Source organism: Ictalurus furcatus, chromosome 14 (assembly GCF_023375685.1).
Source record: "Ictalurus furcatus strain D&B chromosome 14, Billie_1.0, whole genome shotgun sequence".
Lineage (NCBI taxonomy): Eukaryota > Metazoa > Chordata > Actinopteri > Siluriformes > Ictaluridae > Ictalurus > Ictalurus furcatus.
The window spans coordinates 29,577,672-29,595,288 of record NC_071268.1 but is presented as its reverse complement, the minus strand read 5'-3'; the positions used below and the strand labels follow the sequence as shown (position 1 = coordinate 29,595,288).

General features: G+C 37.5%; 1 protein-coding gene across 1 annotated transcript; it reads left to right on the top strand.

Moving 5' to 3' along the window:
* The first annotated feature begins 3,082 nt into the window (after nucleotides 1-3,082).
* On the top strand, nucleotides 3,083-9,301 carry LOC128618655 (uncharacterized). The gene is made up of 5 exons (XM_053642382.1): nucleotides 3,083-3,979; nucleotides 4,282-4,635; nucleotides 5,321-5,473; nucleotides 5,966-6,018; nucleotides 8,661-9,301. Exons 1-5 carry the CDS (start codon nucleotides 3,937-3,939, stop codon nucleotides 8,787-8,789), a joined length of 732 nt encoding a protein of 243 aa, XP_053498357.1. The 5' UTR covers nucleotides 3,083-3,936; the 3' UTR covers nucleotides 8,790-9,301.
* The last annotated feature ends 8,316 nt before the right edge of the window (nucleotides 9,302-17,617 follow it).

The following is a 17,617-nucleotide window of genomic DNA, read 5'->3' as shown; positions in this document are numbered from 1 at the left end:
TTTTTCCAGCTCAGCTAGTAGCCTGAGTTTTGTTTTATGGAAGTTGAGGTAACTTAGATGTCACTGTATGACATGATCAGAAAAAGTTGGGTTTATCATAAAACTTGCCTCAGGTATTGTTAATGTTTATAGGACTACCAGACCGATAAAATATTAAACTTTTCTAACTAGGCTAGTTTGGTGTTGTTAGCCAAGGGGAGGCACAGCTAAGCTATCACTGTATGGGTTTAGCTGCTACAGAGCCATGCAAATACATTATCTTTCCTTCTGCCCTGCTCATATCATTTTCACATAAACTGGAACTAGTGTAGACATTTACACTCCTTGTTTCCTGCTCAGCATCAGAGGATGTTACTGTTTCAGTTTCAACCCATTTACTGGTTAGAAAAAAAATCAGCATATATCCACGTTTCCTCACACTGACTGTGAGCTAATGTTTGGCAGAGTTGAGAGCAGGCAGCCAATACGACACGAGTATTTCCATGTATTTTCCTGTAAACCCTGTCCGATTGGTCTTGCCTTCATTCACTGAAGATATAAAATTACAACACCACTGTCTTCTTTTACTGATGTTCAGTTACTTAGTGACAAACTGCTCCAAGTGGATAATTATTTGGGGCTAAAGAAAAAATCTTCCGGGAAACAGCCTCAATGCTCAAGCCAAGTTACACCTTGTTTTTGGATAGTGCAAATTTTCAGGGAATCACAGCTGCAGAGAATGAGTCACAGGGACAGAACCTCCAAAGCAAATGAACCAGGAAAATCTAGAGGGCAAGAAGAGCCACATTACTAGAATTGAGTCTGGATCTGGCTCGAATATAATATACATTTCAAGGTTAATTGTTTTGAGGTTTTCTTGCTCCCAGCACACCTGTCTGACTCAAGAAGGGCTTAATATATAGCAAGAGCTGAATCAGGTGTGTATATGTGTACCCCAATTAAGTAGATTTATATACAGTCTACTCTGAACATATTGTTACAGCAAGGCTAATTCTTTTGTCTTTGCTTTACACTGAAGACGTTTGGGTTTGAGAACAAAAGATGAATATGGAACGATAGATCAGAATTCCAACTTTTATTTCCTGATATTTACATCTAGATCCGTTAAACAGCTTAGAACATGGCACCTTTTGATGGCAGACCAACCAATTTTTAGGTGAGCAAAAGTATTGGAGCAGATAGTGTTAAAGTAAATAACACTTAATAATTGGTTGCATATCCCTTGCTTGCAAAAACTGCATCAAGCTGGTGACCCACTGGCATCACCAAACTTCTGAATTCTTCGTTTGTGATGCTTTACCAGGTATAAAAGTGCAGCTTATTTTAGTTGTTGTTTGGTTTGGGGGGTTTTCTCTTCAGGAAAATATCAGGAAATGAAATCTGAAATCCTGATCTATCGTTTTATATCCCTCTTTAGAGCTCAAACCCAAATGTCTTCGTGTATTGCCAAAAAAAAAAAAAGCGTTGGCATTGCCTTTCCAATTCACAATCATTTTGGAGGGGATTCTTTCTGAAGTTAATCAGAATCACTTTCTTTAATGTGAGGTGTTATTGATAATTGTTGTGCTGTCTAGTTTGGGTGTGACTGTGTCCACTGCAGCCTCGGATTCCTGTTGGCTGACAGCGGTGGAACCCGATTTGATCTTCTGCTGTTATGGTGGTTGTTCTGCCTTGATTATCATGCTTATTCACATGTGTTATTTGACATTACCTCAGACCTTTTATGGCTAGCTCCCCTTTTGCATTCGGTCTTCCTCATGGCATACTCGTTCATAATGTGCTCACTCTCCAACAAATCAGATTCTGGGTGATCTGTATTTTGTGATTTTTTTTCTTCTGTTCATTCTCCCTGTTTGCTCTGCAGTTGGGTTCTATCTTTTAAGAAATGGTTTGTGGCTCACTCAGTTTGTTCGAGTCTCTGATACATGGAGTCCCAGGCCCGATTCTGACACAGGGTGAGTCACCACATTGCATGACTAGATCAGGATCTTTATCAGGCCACTCCCAGCACACGTGCCATATGTCATGATGTCACTGCTCCAACTTTATACTGAACCAGACCAATCACTGTATATATGAGTCATATTCAGGGAGTCAAAAGTGAAGCCAAATGGTCTCATAGCCCATCTAGTGGTTAGCCGTAATACAATTCTTTATCAATTCATGAGTGTGGTTCATGAGGTGATTGATGGCTTCATAAAACAAGGCAGCTAACACAAGCCACATTAAATAATAAGCTGTGATTTACAGACTTGACGTTAGCGACCACTCTAATTAGATTGGCAAGGTTAGCCAGTCTCTCCTTTTTATACAAACTGCACTGACAAGGAGGATAAAACTGAGTGATACTTTGTATCAAGTGTGTATATGTGTGTGTTTGAATACAGGTATGTGTATTCAGTAATCAGGGGATTTTAACCCTGAAAATGAGAGTATATTTTGGCAACTGTAGTCTGTGGCAGCTATTTATGTAGGCCGCAAAGCAGTGTGGGAACTCTGGTTCTTAGCATCCATGTTTGTAAGCTGTGATGTTTCTTGGGAGTTGTGGTGTGACAGTGATTCGAGCACTGACGTGCCACTTTACATAATGAAAAAGACAGGAAAGCTTATATATAAGCACACACACACACACACACATATATATATATATATATATATATATATATATATATATATAAGTGTAAACTGTCCAGGTGACAGAGGGGAAACAGATTGAAAAACAAGTGAAAAGTATGTCAAGTGATTTCATAATACTTGGGATGCATTTGACATGTCCGAAGACTGTTTAGCTGTTTAACTTACTGCAGGTGTCAGAGCTGGAGGGAAATCATGGAGAGCAGTATCCCCCACCTTCCCCCCACCCCCTCAAAAATAGGTAAACGTTGACTGCTTTTTATATTTTCAGTTGATACGTTACATTAGTTACATTGAAACGATGGACAATATCAGCTAGCTAGTAAATGGTAGCGCAGGCTCTGTAAAGGTAAAGCTAAAATGTTTTCCTGACAATGGTAAAATCTGCGAAAATCATATGAATACAATTGATTATTTTTCATATTAATTAATAAGGCAGTACTTACCACTTTGAATTAGCCAACGTGCCATTTTACGTTGCACTCCAGGGACTCACAATTTGCACTCTCACGGATCATGTCCATCACTAATATGAGCAGGCAAGAGGCAGACCCACTGTAAACTCAGCTCTATCTACTGTGCATGCTTTGGCTCAATAGTGATTCCCATTTAGACCAAAAAGGCTTCAAAAATGCACAATGGAAGTGAAGAGCACCAGTCATATATACAGTTATTGAAAGAGACGAGCAGCAGCAGTCTTTCCATGAAGCCTCTGGTGGTTACTGTAAAAACCCCATATACAGGTTTCTGCAGTGGAATTATTCTAAAACTTGGTTGGATCTTCTGACATGTAATGTAATGACATAAATAAATAATTAACTATAGTATCTGATTTTATTTCACATAGTTTTTCAATCATTACAAATGCTGACACTCATTTCACTCCATATCTGAGATTATTAGCCCAACATTTCTCTGCATCAGGTGTGTGCTGCAGAGGTGTGAAGTTAATTGGTTGCATATATAACTGCTGTGATTGGTTGGAGTAATGTGGATGTTAGGGAATTATCTCAATTTCTGGACTGAAGTGCAGTGCATGAGTCTATGAATAAATGCAGGCCGTTTCACAAATACCGTGTGATGCACAAATGAATGTGCATCTAGGTGGCTGGGTCTGTATGATTTCTGAGAATTAAAATGGGACTAGTGATGTCAGCAGCTTATTGGACACTTTGAGAAAAACAGGATGTAGAGGCTTGTGTCTAAAGCGGCTAACAGGAACTTAAGACACACAGTAGGAACAGAAAAGTTTTACTAAGTAATTTTTTTTAATCACCACTTGTTTATAGACCACGATCAGAAATGGCCAAACTCCTGAGCCTGTTTACATTACATCTACTGTTTGGTGAGTTCTCACATATATATATATATATCAGATAGGTGAGAAATATAAAGAACTGTTATTCAGTGTAGCAGTGAAAGAATGAATGGTATTCAGGACTTTTTGAAAGTTATTAGTCCTGAGGAGAATATCTGATCATATGCAGCCATACACTTGTTTTATTAAGTGAAAATTTTAAAAACCAAATGATGTGATTTGCAAATTAACATTGAACTGAAGTAGATGCTAAATATGTCTATACCGATTGAAGATTAGCTGGTTTGTAGAGTGATGATGAACCTCTTAATGTGGTGTTGTTCTTTCAGGTTTCTTTTGTCACAGTCTCTTTGAGATCGCTTCAACTGATCATTTATCTGTCCATCCTGGAGAGAACATCACCCTGCTCTGTAACATCACTAATTATTCAGAGATATCGTGGTATCAACTGAGATCTGAGGAGGTGAAGCTGCTGATATCTGCTAAACAAGGGAACCTGGACAAAAGCTATATCCTCTCTTATAATGTGAACGAGAGTCACTTTGATATAACAGAAAGCAGCAGTTCAGTCAGTTTAGTGATTATTGGAGTTAGAGAGACAGATCTGGGATTTTATTTCTGTGGAGGTCAAAACAGAATGACACACATTCAGTTTGGGAAACCCATCAGACTGAACTTTACAGGTGGGTGCCAATACTTTATTCAGTCTGAATATTACTACTGTCTTACTGTATATTTGTATACTTGTTTAGTATTTTAACATTTTATCATATAATTAAATAATTTTTTCCCCCACTATTTTAATGGATAATCTGGCAAATTTATTAAACCCTTGTAAAGAGGTTAATAAAGATTTTAGAATCAAACCTTAGATTTTACAAATCAGCATAAGTTTTTATTATATCTGCTTATGAGGGTCTTTTTTCACTCACTTATTCAGCTCAGTTATTTTGGAGATTTCTAGCTGACCATGTAATTAAATGAAACCCTAAGGATACATTCAATTTAATTAACTGTTAGTGTTTAAAGATATAAATATGAGTAAAGTTTCAAGTTAGTGAAGATCAGTTTGCCAATAATAAAAGAATCATAAATAGCACGTGCAGTTTCCAGCCCTACCAAGCTTCCACTGCTTAACCCTCAACTGCTCAGTTGTATAAATGAAATAAATGTAAGTTGCTCTGGATAAGGGCATTTGCCAAATGCCATAAATGTAAATAAAATGTTATATGACAGCCTATTTTTAACTCTTACACACAGTGTCAGTGAGCGCCTAATCAGAGGGTCTGGTTCATTTTGAATGGTAGAGAACAGGTTTTTCTCAACACTATATTGATATCTGTGATATTCTGTACTTATGTATTTCAGATAACCATGAGACTACTCATGAGAATAACTTGCCTAAGCCTCCAGATACCCGGCAGTCTACAGAAGTGGAGCTCTGGATTTCAATGACTGTGTGTCTGGTTTCTGTCCTAATGAACCTCATCTTCATGTGTGTGTTCTGCTGCAGGCTCAAAGGTGCCGTCATTTATCCATATCATCTCTAATTGGGCATCATTTTGCAGGAGTTCATTAAATTCTTTACCAGTTGCATTTATGCATGAAGATTCTTTTGCAGAACTTAGCTGCTACGCTACTACTAACTACTGCAAAAAGAGAAAAAAATATTTACGTTGGTCAACTAACATTGAAATTTAAATAAATAAAAATTTGCTCCAATTTTTGTCATCATCTTACACTGTAAAACCGGATAGTTCATTTAACTAAAAAAATTTGAGGAAACTAATTACCTCAAAATTTTTAAGTTGATAAATCAATTTCTTTAAGCCAAATACACTTAAATATAACAAAAATTTAACTCAAACTTTGTAATTTAAAATTAATTTTTGTTATATTTAAGTGTATTTGGCTTAAAGAAATTGATTTATCAACTGAAAAATTGAGGTAATTAGTTTCCGGTTTTACAGTGTTTCATCCGAAAAAAAAAAATCTATTTATTTTCTCTTTCAGGAAAGTCAGTATCTTCATGCAACTGTTGCAGAAACACCACAGATGCCAAAAAGGTACCAGAGATATATTCTATTATAATGGTTTTATTCTTTATTGTTTCAAGAATTTCAACTTGTTTCAAATTAATAGCAACAAATTTTGAGTCAAAAGTGAGAAGATAGGCTTTCACAACAGTTAAACATGTCCTCAGATTTAAAGTCAATATTAACTAATAATAAACTTATATATTAAAATATTAACTAACAAACTAATAATAATTTGTAATGATTAAATCTGCTCAATGGAAATAATTGGAGTAGGCCTATACACACAGTCACTGTGTGACTATATTCAATGTTGCAAGTTTTGATTAATTGTATTAAGAAACATGTTAAAAGTTAAACATTAAGTTAAAATATAATTAGAAAATGTGAGTTAGTGTTAAACATGTGATAGGCAAGTGTTACTGCATGAAATAAAAATAACACACCTGCTATGGTCTGATATGAAAATGCACCTGCATGCTACATCAACTTTACAGGGGAAGGGAACACACATGTAGGGAGTGTTTAATTTACACGCTCACTCAATCTAGATTTCTCAATGAGTGTGAATTTTTTTTATTATTTTATTTTAATTAATTAATGATTTGTTTTTTGTTGTTGTTTTTTTTGTTTTTGTTTTTTTACCATGGAATCACCAAGTTTTAAAAAATCATTATTTAATAGGCTACAGAAAAAGTATGCTCTTCAAAACAAGCATTATGTGAACAGCAAGTTGGAACTAAATGAAGTGAAGAAAAAATATTGTTAAAATTGTATTAGAATTTTACTTAACTTACAAGATCTGTTATGCTAACACATTTGAATAAGTAATTTAATTTGAATATTAATTAGAATTATTATAAGACAGATTTAAATAAACTGTAAATATATTTTTAATAAATCGGATAGATTATATATATATATATATATATATATATATATATATATATATATATATATATATATATATATATATATATATAGTAACAAACTCGCAGCAGCAGGCAGAGCACAGACACACAGAGGCGGATTAGTGCCGGTTCTATTTGTTTAAAATAGGACACCTTGCTGCTCCCGGCGTGCCCTTTTAAATTCTGCCTCTGTCTCTTGGGTGGTAGAGAGCCATCGCTGCAATCAGTGATCTCCAGCCATGTGTGGTTTGGACCGCCCCACCTTTTAAAGGATTGTTATTTATTGAAGTAAAAATGTTTTCCAATACCAACTGGGCCCGTGTGAAAATGTATTTGTCCCCGTAGTTACTAATTCCACAAATCTATGAAACTGCATTGATAATGGGGTTCAGCTGGACGAGACACAACCACGCCTGATTACTGCAAACCCTGTTCAATCACATCAACACTTAAATAGAACTTTTTCAACAGCATGAAGTTGGTTAAAAGGTCTTACCCAGTAACACACTATGCCAAAGCTGAAAGAAATTCCAGAAATGATGAGGAAGAAGGTGATTGAAATACATCAGACTGAGAAGGGTTACAAAGATATTTCAAAGGCTCTGGGACTCCAAAGAACCACAGTGAGAGCCGTTATCTCCAAATGGAAAAACTCAGCAAAGTAGTGAACCTTCCCACAAGTGGCCGACCTTCCAAAATATCTCCAAGAGCACAGCGACGCCTCATCCAGGATGTTACAAGAGAGCTAAGGACAGTATCAAAGGAACTACAGGCCTCTCTTGCATCAATAAAGGTAAAAATTGGTAAAAACGGCATCCATGGAAGAGCGGCCAGGTGAAAACCACTGCTAACCCAGAAGAACATTAAGGCTCGTCTGAATTTTGCAAAAACACACTTTGATTATCCTCAAACCTTTTGGGAGAATGTTCTGTGGACTAGTGAGTCAGAAGTGGAACTGTTTGAAGACATTCTTGTTACATCTGGCAAAAACCAAACACAGAATTCCACAAAAGAACATCATACCTATGGTTAAGCATGGTGGTGGAAGTGTGATGGTGTGGGGATGCTTTGCTGCTTCAGGGCCTGGGTGACTTGTAATAATTGAGGGAAACATGAAATTTGTTCTCTACCAGAAAATCCTAAAGGAGAATGTCCGGTCTTCAGTCCGTAAGTTGAAACTCAAGCGCAACTGGATTATACAGCAAGACAACGATCCAAAGCTTAGGAGTAAATGCACCTCTGAATGGCTCAAAAAAGCAAAATAAAATTTGAGTGGCCTAGTCAAGTCCTAACTTGTACCAATTGAGATGCTGTGGCAGGACTTTAAACGGCAGTTCATTCCCAAAAACGTGGCTAAACTAAAGTAGTTCTGTAAAGAAGAGTGGGCCAGAATTCCAGCACAGCACTGTGAAAGACTGATCTCCAGTTATCAGAAGTGTTCGGTTGCAGTTATTGCTGCTAAAGGTGGCATAATCAGATTTTAAGTTTAAGGGGGCAATTAGCCTTTGTTTTATGTTGTATTTTATTAGAAAATCTAAAATTATTTAGTAGAGATACACAAAAACATAAGAAAGGATGGAGCAAAAACCTTTTTCATAGCACTGTATATACATACATAAACTGTAAATATATTTTACTTAAAATGTATGAATGTGGAAAAAAAAGTGTTTAGAGCACATAACATATTTAGTAGTAAACAGCAACATTAAGACAATTGTTGTTTCATGGTGTGATGCGATGGTCCTCCCTCTCTCTCTACAGGAAGAAAAAATTCATTATGCCAGCATCCAGTACAAAAGAAGGTCCAGAGCAGCTGCTAAGAAAAACGCAGGATCAGATTCGGACAGTGTGACCTACGCAACAGTCGCCTCACAGCCACGGAGACACTGACCAGCACAAGGTGTCACAAATTTAATATTACATCATAAAACCTGTCTCTCTTCTTAATTTGTTTTGAATAGGGAATGGTGTTAATGTATTTCTGTGGACACAAAATGAGCTATTTTTAAATAAATACTTAGTATATTTGGAATGAATGTATTAATGTTACAAGAATCATCTAGATATTTAGATAAATAAATACAATTATTTTTAATGTTTGGGCAAAGTAGACAGCTCATAAGGCCTATGTAAGCCCTACCTCCTTCACTGATAAAAATTTCCATATGACCAAGATGAAAAGTTGAGATACTGGTGGAAATAAAATGGCAGTGAGAAACAAGTTGATACGTACTACAATGCTGCATAAGAAACTGCTCTGTCTATGTTAAAAGTAGGTAAACATAACTGTTACAAACCTTTACTCCAACATTAAATTAATAATCTATGTAATGCCCAACCTGAGCGCTTGATGTTAATGTATATTAACATGAAAATGCACAAATAAACTGAAGTGAGTTGAATAAATCTTTTGTTCATCATTTATAGATATATAAATATACACTACCTCAGTTATACACTAGCTCAAATCAATCAAAATAGACAATTCATGAATATTTATATTAGATATGTATGTGGTTCGGGTTGCAGTCTTCGAACCACACCAGCCACACACTGTTATCCGTTAGCCAGCTAGCATTAGCTAGAAAAAATGTTCTTCAAGGGCTCATTGAATAATTACACGTTCTTAGCTTCCAAAAAAAGCTTTCTGCCTAGAAGCCCTTTTGATAGGGAAAATACACTATATGGTATGTTGTAAGTACGCTATAAAACTATATAGTAAATACACTATAAAAGTATGTGGACACCTGACCATCACACTTGTATATGGTTCTTCCCCAAACTGTTACCAAAAAATTGCAAGCACACAACTGTATAGAATGTTTTTGTATGCTGTAGCATTACATTTTCTCTTCACTGGAACTAAGAGGCCCAAACCTGTTCCAGCATGACAATGCCTCTGTGCACAAAGTGAGCTCCATGAAGACATGGTATGTTAAGGTTAGGAGTGGAAGCCCTGACCACAACCCCACTGAACACCTTTGGGATGAGCTAGAACACCGACTGCACCCCAGGCCTCCTCACCCAACATCAGTGCCTGATCTCACTAATGCCCTTATAGCTGAACACACAAATCCCCATAGCCATGCTCCAAAATCTAGTGCAAAGCCTTCGCAGAAGAGTTATTATAACAGCAAAGGGGGACTAAATCTGGAATGGGATGTTCAACAAGCACATATGGGTGTCAGGGGTGCACAAACGTTTGGTCATATAGTGTACTTTGTTATAGGTATCCCCAGAAGGACAAGTGAAGAACCCTTAAGTGTTCTAAAATGACTAAATGTGCCTTCTAGCAGTGCTAAACCAATAAAATTGAATTGAACTCAATATGATATGGTACTGGTTTGTTTATTTTATTTTTAGATATGACTTATTCTCTTGCTGCCCTCATTCACTGCCTGCTCTCATCTGCAATTATATATATACACACACACACACACACACACACACACACACACATATATATGACCTCTGGGCCTGTGACTAAACACTGCTGGTGTGGTTTCATGAACAACGCCAGTTTTTTTTAAATACTGCAAGCAAGTTTTAATACCTTCAGCTTTAAAGGACAGTTATTTACCATATATGGCATTTTGGAGGCTTTTTTATGCAAATGAGAGTGGCTGTGCATGAGCACATCAGTTTAGAATGTGTGAGATTTATCACTGGACATTGTGTACAGAAGTGTGATAACTACAAATTTTCTTGAGTAATTGTAATGTATTTGTTATTATGCATGATATGCAACATTTTGGTCAACACTTGTGGTGTTTTAAACCCGCAATATAAATACATTTGACTGAAATACTTTTTTAATAATATTTTTTAAATGCATATTGTTTAAATTAATAAGTAATTGTGGAAGGGTGTTTTCCTTCATGTTTTCATGATTTGTCTTTGTGCAGACAGCTGGTTGAGAGAGTCAGTTGATGTTTTCATATTTAATGTGCTGTCAGTGCCATTTACTAACATGTAGCTGACCTTTACTGGAATATCCACATTTAAAATACATGTGTTAATTGTAAGGGTGTTTAAAAACTTTATATAGCCATGGTGGACCTTTTTAATAAAATGCAAGGTGGAGGAAGTGCAAAAAGTACAACAATAATAAGAGTTTATATAATATAAGACTATTGTTATATAATAAATATCATGATGACAGCAACAGTGTTACGTGTTCACGTTAGTAATTGGTGTAGTTATATTAGTAATATGATACAGCCTGTTAAAAAAAAAACAATATTCTAGATTTGTACTGTTTTATGTTTACTCCTAATGATGGTTCAGGTCAAATAATAATTTGATCTGGCAAATTCATAAAATAACTTTTATAAAAACCTGCACTAACATAAGAGTTGAAGAGGCCTAAAGGTCAGGGTGATGTGTAATGGAAATCTACAGACTGATTATGCATATGACCCCAGATCTCACTTTTTTGGAAGGCGTGAAGACAGTGTTCATTAGCAGAAAAACAACACTCCAAACACCGTATATATCTGCTGGTGGTGTAACCATAAACCCTCGACAGGAAACAATCTACACCTTGGTAAACAGCTCCATTACACAAAAAAGTCTTGAGTTTAGATGCTTTGCAGCACCCAAGGGTTCACAACCACTTCCTACACTCTAGCACTGAGTCAGGCCTGATGGTTTTTTTCAGCCATGTGTTATTGAAATGCCTATATATATTTGAAACTAAACAAATATATTGATTGGTTAGTTGCTTGTTAGGAAGGTAGATACAGTACTCCTGAGAATTTTTTTTTTTCACTGCAGCAGAATAAGGCATACCAATTTACAAGGATGAGACAAAAATGATTCTAAACAAATTCTAAACAAAAAGGAGAGTGGTACAAAAATTAAGAACCAGTAATGTCTGAAAGTATTTGATATATGATCAGAAATATGCTCCTGTAAACATGTCTCATGAAGGACAAAGCAATACATTCCCAATATTCTCTTTTTCTTCTGCAAACATTTCTGTAGCCTACAGGGATTTTACAGGTTCCTTTTTTTCACTTGCAGGCTTGGGACTGGCAAAGGCAGAGTGTTTTATCAACAAAGCACTATTTTATTAGCCATAATGATTAATAGAATTTGAACTGAGATTTGTTCTGTTTGACTCCAGCCCTACATCTGTGGCATGTTCTCCTTCCAGAGTAATTGTTCTATTCTTTTTAAACATGTGTACAGACTGCTGAGTAGGTGACAGAAGCGCATCTCAAAGTATGTAGATGTACCTACTCAACAGTGTTTGGTCAAATTTGGTCAAATTCAGGGTGTATCCACAGAACCAAAAGGCAACAAGAAGGTGGTCTAAACCTCTTGTATGAAGAGATGTACTGCATGGTTTGTAACAAAGCTTATGTTTATCAATGTGGTGATCATTTCATGTGCAGTGTTTGTGGTTATTAACCTCATCAGCAGACACAGAAGTGTGTTATAATTTTTCCCCCAGCAAGAAACAAGTTGAACTGTGTGGTTAAACACCTATCTTCATTCTATCTGAAAGATACACTTTCCAGTACATTGCCTGTTAGGCCTCTTCATGCATTATACTAGTGCAGGTTTGATATAATTTATTTTCATGATAGGAGTAATTTGCCAGACAGAATAATAGGTTTTATTTCAGGTACTGAATTGTGCTGATTATTTGACCTGATTATTTGTTCATAGGAAAAAATACTACACAACTATGTTTGTTTGTTTGTTTTTAACATGATATATTGCATTAAGAATGTTTATTTGATATATAGTTATGTGCAAAAGCTTATCCTCCCTGGCTAAATTGCATATTTTATTGATTTGTGAATACAAAAAAAAAGTCAACCCAACCGCTGCAGCAATATATATATGTATTTGCAATTGTTAATGAACAGTTACTTTATATCTGATGAACTTTAAAAATGTTCAAACATTTGCATCATGGTATGTGAAAACCTTTATATATTATTACCTATTAATTTATATCATTAGTGTGATATTTAAAATCCAAAATACGTGTCAAAGAAATAGATTACTTTTGCATGAAAATGCATTCTAATTTCACGTACACTTGAGCCTTTAACCTTAGTCCTTCCCCTTTCACCTCATCTGTAGATGACACCAACTTTAAGTATGAGAACGAGAGCGAGCAGATAGAAATGAGAGGCATCCAGCACTGCACAGTCCCTGTTGCCCTTCACCACACCTGAAACATAAAACCACAGTGAGTCATGAATGCAGAACAGGAAAAGGGTGAACTGTGCAGGTTGTGGCTGGAAACTGCCATTTCTCATTAAACCCAAAGCACAAATGTCTATAAAAAAAAAAAAACCTTTAATGAAGTGCAGGCCACAGATTTTCACTAGAGCTATCATGGCTGCCAAACTATGCACTCTAGAATACAATGATTCTAATCACATTACATTACATTTCTTAATATATTCTTAAGATAAGCAAAACTTTCCTTATACATTGAAATCCTGGAATATGAATCCACATGGACTGCATTTATTAAATCACCCTCCATTATAAAAAATATCATGTAATCGACTCCACTCCGGGCTTCACAAGACCAGACTACGAGAATTCTGTTCCTTTACTTCAGTTTAGCATTTTCTCACACAGTCTGATAGAGAGGCTAAGCCTCCTGGGTTTACACACCTCTCTCTGTACCTGATTCAGGAACATCATAAACACCAGACCATATCAGTGCTGGTAGATGTTGCAGTACAGTGTGATGTCACATGATCTAACAATCAGGGTCACAGCAGGTGAAGAGTTCCAACCTGCTCTAGAGAAGCTTGGAAGAACACGAAATATATACATAATGTTTTATTTATTTAAACATATAAACCCATAGAAGCAGCACTGTGGTGCAGTGATGCCTCACAACTCCTCATAGATCCTGAGCTCAGGTTACTGTCTGTGGGAAGTTTCACATGTTCTCCATTTTGACTGGCAATAATAAATTGCCCCTAGGGGTGAATGAGTGTGTGAATGTGTGTGCACAGTGTATTCCCAGGATAGTGTCTGTCACCTTACAGAAAACTTCACAATATCAATGATTACACACATTTTTTAAATCCACACGCCCTTGCAGGTGACCAGTATCTGACGTCTGTGTGAAATCACGCCTATTTACAGGCCTGTTGTGGTCAGGTGACATGGCATTTCGCGAGTCGCTTGATCATAAAACGGCGCCTGTAAACCACGTCATCAGCCTCTATTATCTGAAGTGAAGACGCGATTCACAGGCATGCCCCAGTATGATAAAGATACTGAACATCTGGTTCCCTTCTTAGGGAACAGGGTTACCCAGACGATCTCTTTCAAAGGGAACTCAATGTTGCGTGTGCTTCATGCTGTGGGAACGAGTATACCCACTCCGTCGTACTGAGGGTATGGCCTGTTTACAGGGTCCGAGCCTGAGGGTCACTGCAAGACACTCCAGCCCAGGGTGGAATCCATGTTCAAACTGTGCTATCAAACAAAAGTGTGTGACACAGACCACCCCGCCGCAGCACACACATCCTGTAAGGGTACCCCTCTGGATAAAGCCTTTGAGAAGGTGACCCCCCCTAGTGGAATGAGCCCTTATACCCAAAGGCATAGCGAGACTGTATGTTCCTGTAAGAACTCCAGGACTGTAGCTATTGTGTAGCCTACTGGGTCTAACTGACATTCCTCACGAGACAAAAAGTCGCCACTTGAGCACATCGAATTTTCTCGAGGGTGCTCTAGCATTCAACATGGTGCTGGCCCAAATTTAGCCTATTACCCAAAAACACTTAAAATTCAACATAGAAGCAAATAATCACATCTCCGAACCCAGTTGGAGATAGAAAAAAAGACACCAGCAGTGAGTGAGAAGAAGCAAGGGTCCAGATTTATTGGTTCCGTTCCACCACACGAGATCCACACCGATGAGAATTCTCAGAAGTGATCTGACACCCGGAGCTCAAGCTCCAGTATTTATACTGTATTTACACAGTAGATAACCAATATATTTTAGAAAGACTATGATATCAATACCAATAGGGTTAAAAAAGAGCTCATCTACATTACCATTATGTTTTGAAAGAGGCTTATCAAATTTACCATTATGTTTTGAAAGAGGACTTTCTGGATACCATTAGGATCGAAAGTGGGAGAGAGACAAAACAATTTAGAGAGACCTTGGTCTCACTCTTATCTCGCGGGGGCAGCTTGACTCAGCTACCCTTATAAATGGCTCCTCATGGTTTTCTCTTAAAATTAAGGCCTTCCTTAATCCAAGAATCTTCACCATCTGAATTATGAGTAAGTTTCTTTTACATTTTTCTGTATTTCTGGTTTATAATTTACTTTCATATTTGCTCTATATCTCTATTTTATATATAGTTATACTGCTTGCAAATGGTTTACTGTACTTCCTACTTCATGATATCATTATATTACCCTACATATCCATTATATTACCCTAGGATATTATCCTACATATCCTACTACTCTTTATATTACCCTTATAATATCTTAATACTCCTTTTTATTATTCTTATAAAGTTATAATGTTATGTGTGTGTGTGTGAGAGAGAGAGAGACAGAGAGAGTGTGTGTGTGTTATGACTGCATGCCTGCCCTTGACTGTACGAGAGTGTGTGTGTGTGTGTTTGCACTCCTCAGCTCTTATACTTCTTTGTGACTAATAAACCATAGTGTGTTACTCTTAAAAGATCTTAAAGTGTGAATCCAATTCGTCAATATCCGCCTAATACCGCTTCTGTGTGTCTAGGTGCCCGTCGTCATTTTTCCTTCTCTTCTTTACTGGAGGGGCTGGATTTGGATCTGAACACTCACTATCAGCTCGCGCATCTCACTGCTGACATCATGGTGCTACTTAACATTCTTCGCAACACCCCCTCTGGAAATGGAAATGCGGGCCCCCCCCAGATACAGAATCCACCCCGTGAATGTGTGTATTGACGCCTCTACACAGACAGACCCTCCCTCCAGCTTTCAGTCTGAGGAAGATGTCACCTTCTCTGATCTGGGCTCTGACCATTCTTCCCTCTTCTCACCTGTCAGTCCGCCGTACTCTCAGTGGTCTCCTTATTTCACCTTTGCTGACTATCCCATGTCCCCAGGACACACCCCATTTTCTTCCCCCTACCGCTCTCCTCAAGATTACGCACCCACCAATCCTGTGAATTTTCAACAAAATTACATATTACTCATACTAGGTCTCCCTCATGTTTATTTCATGTCATTTTTATCCACAACAATGGTCTCTACAACCTTGGTTGAGAGACCAGAATCTATGAGCTGGTGTCCCTCAGGGGCCAAACCCACAGTTTCCATAGTTCCAGCCGAGGGTGATAAATCAGCCCTCCAGCTTGAGACAGTAGATCCCTGCAAATGGGAATCTCCTAGGGAGTGCCGTCTAGCAAGGATATTATGTCTGAGAACCATATTCGAACTGGCCAATAAGGTTCTACTAGCAGCAGACGTAGACGGTCTTGGCGAACTCTCACTAGAACTTGTGGGAGCAGAGCGATCAGGGTAAAGGCGTGCAGACATGACCTCAGCCACGTATGTACCATGGCGCCCAGCCCCAATGGTGCTGGAGAAATGAGGGTGAACCACAGAGGGCATATCGTAAGATACGCTAGATTTGTTTACCTCCTTATGCTCACGTGCACAGCAGCCAGGCTCACGTGCACTGTGCATGCACATTCAGTAGCAATGCATTGTTATTGATCATTGCATATAGTCTCAGGTACTTATACAAAGGAAGATTATGCTGTTTACATTTAATGTTTAGTTTTAAGTTACTCATACTACATCCCTTTTAATTAAGTTTGCATATGTTTAAGTGATCTTTGTTTGTATTTGCTGAGATTAATCTGATATTTTATATTTGCTATTTGTGTATTGGAGTAACAGAATTTTATAAATGAGTATAAGAAAGTATAAAGTATAAAAAGATTTATTCTGTCATGTAAATACTTCTATGTGTGGTAGGGTAAGTGACTATCCTATTGGCTCTGCTTGGGATATGGTTTCGGCAGACCAATAGGGTGGGAGCTACATGATTATTTAAGGACCCTTATATTGCTAAGCAGATAGGTGTCTTGGTGATTCCGAGTTCCTCACTCCCCTGGCATTTCCGGTTCCCACTTCCGTTCAGGTACGTTCAGGCTTGTCATGGCATAATGAGGTGAACACCGCAAGGCTAATGTGTGTGTTTTTATAGTCTTAGAGTGGCACTGGTGGCACGTGCATTCTGGGAAATTGGCGCCGGAGATCACGTTCAGTGATCGCAACATTTATCCGGTGGCTGAATGATGTGTATGTATGTCAAGCCACAGTACCTGTGAGTAATCATACAACTTCGCATCTGATGTTTGTTCAACCCAATGGTAAGTGCACCTCTCCCTTTTTCACATCGGGACTTGGTACCTTTAGGTTGACACTCTGATCTTTGTGTTAAGGTGAGAGTGGGGAGTGGAGCTAAGTCTTCTCTAAGACAAACCCCTAGCCGAAGACACTACATGTGATGTCGCTGCTGTTTTGCTTTATTGCTTCAACAACTGTTTTGCTTTTACTTACTGTTTTGTTTCACCTGATTGTTTTGCTTTATGTGCTGTTTTGCTTTATGGTTTCATATATTGTTTTGTTTTACTTTAGTTTGGGATGTATGTCTGGTTTATGTTTTGTAACCACATATAGTAAGAGAGTGAGTAGTCTGAGAGTGG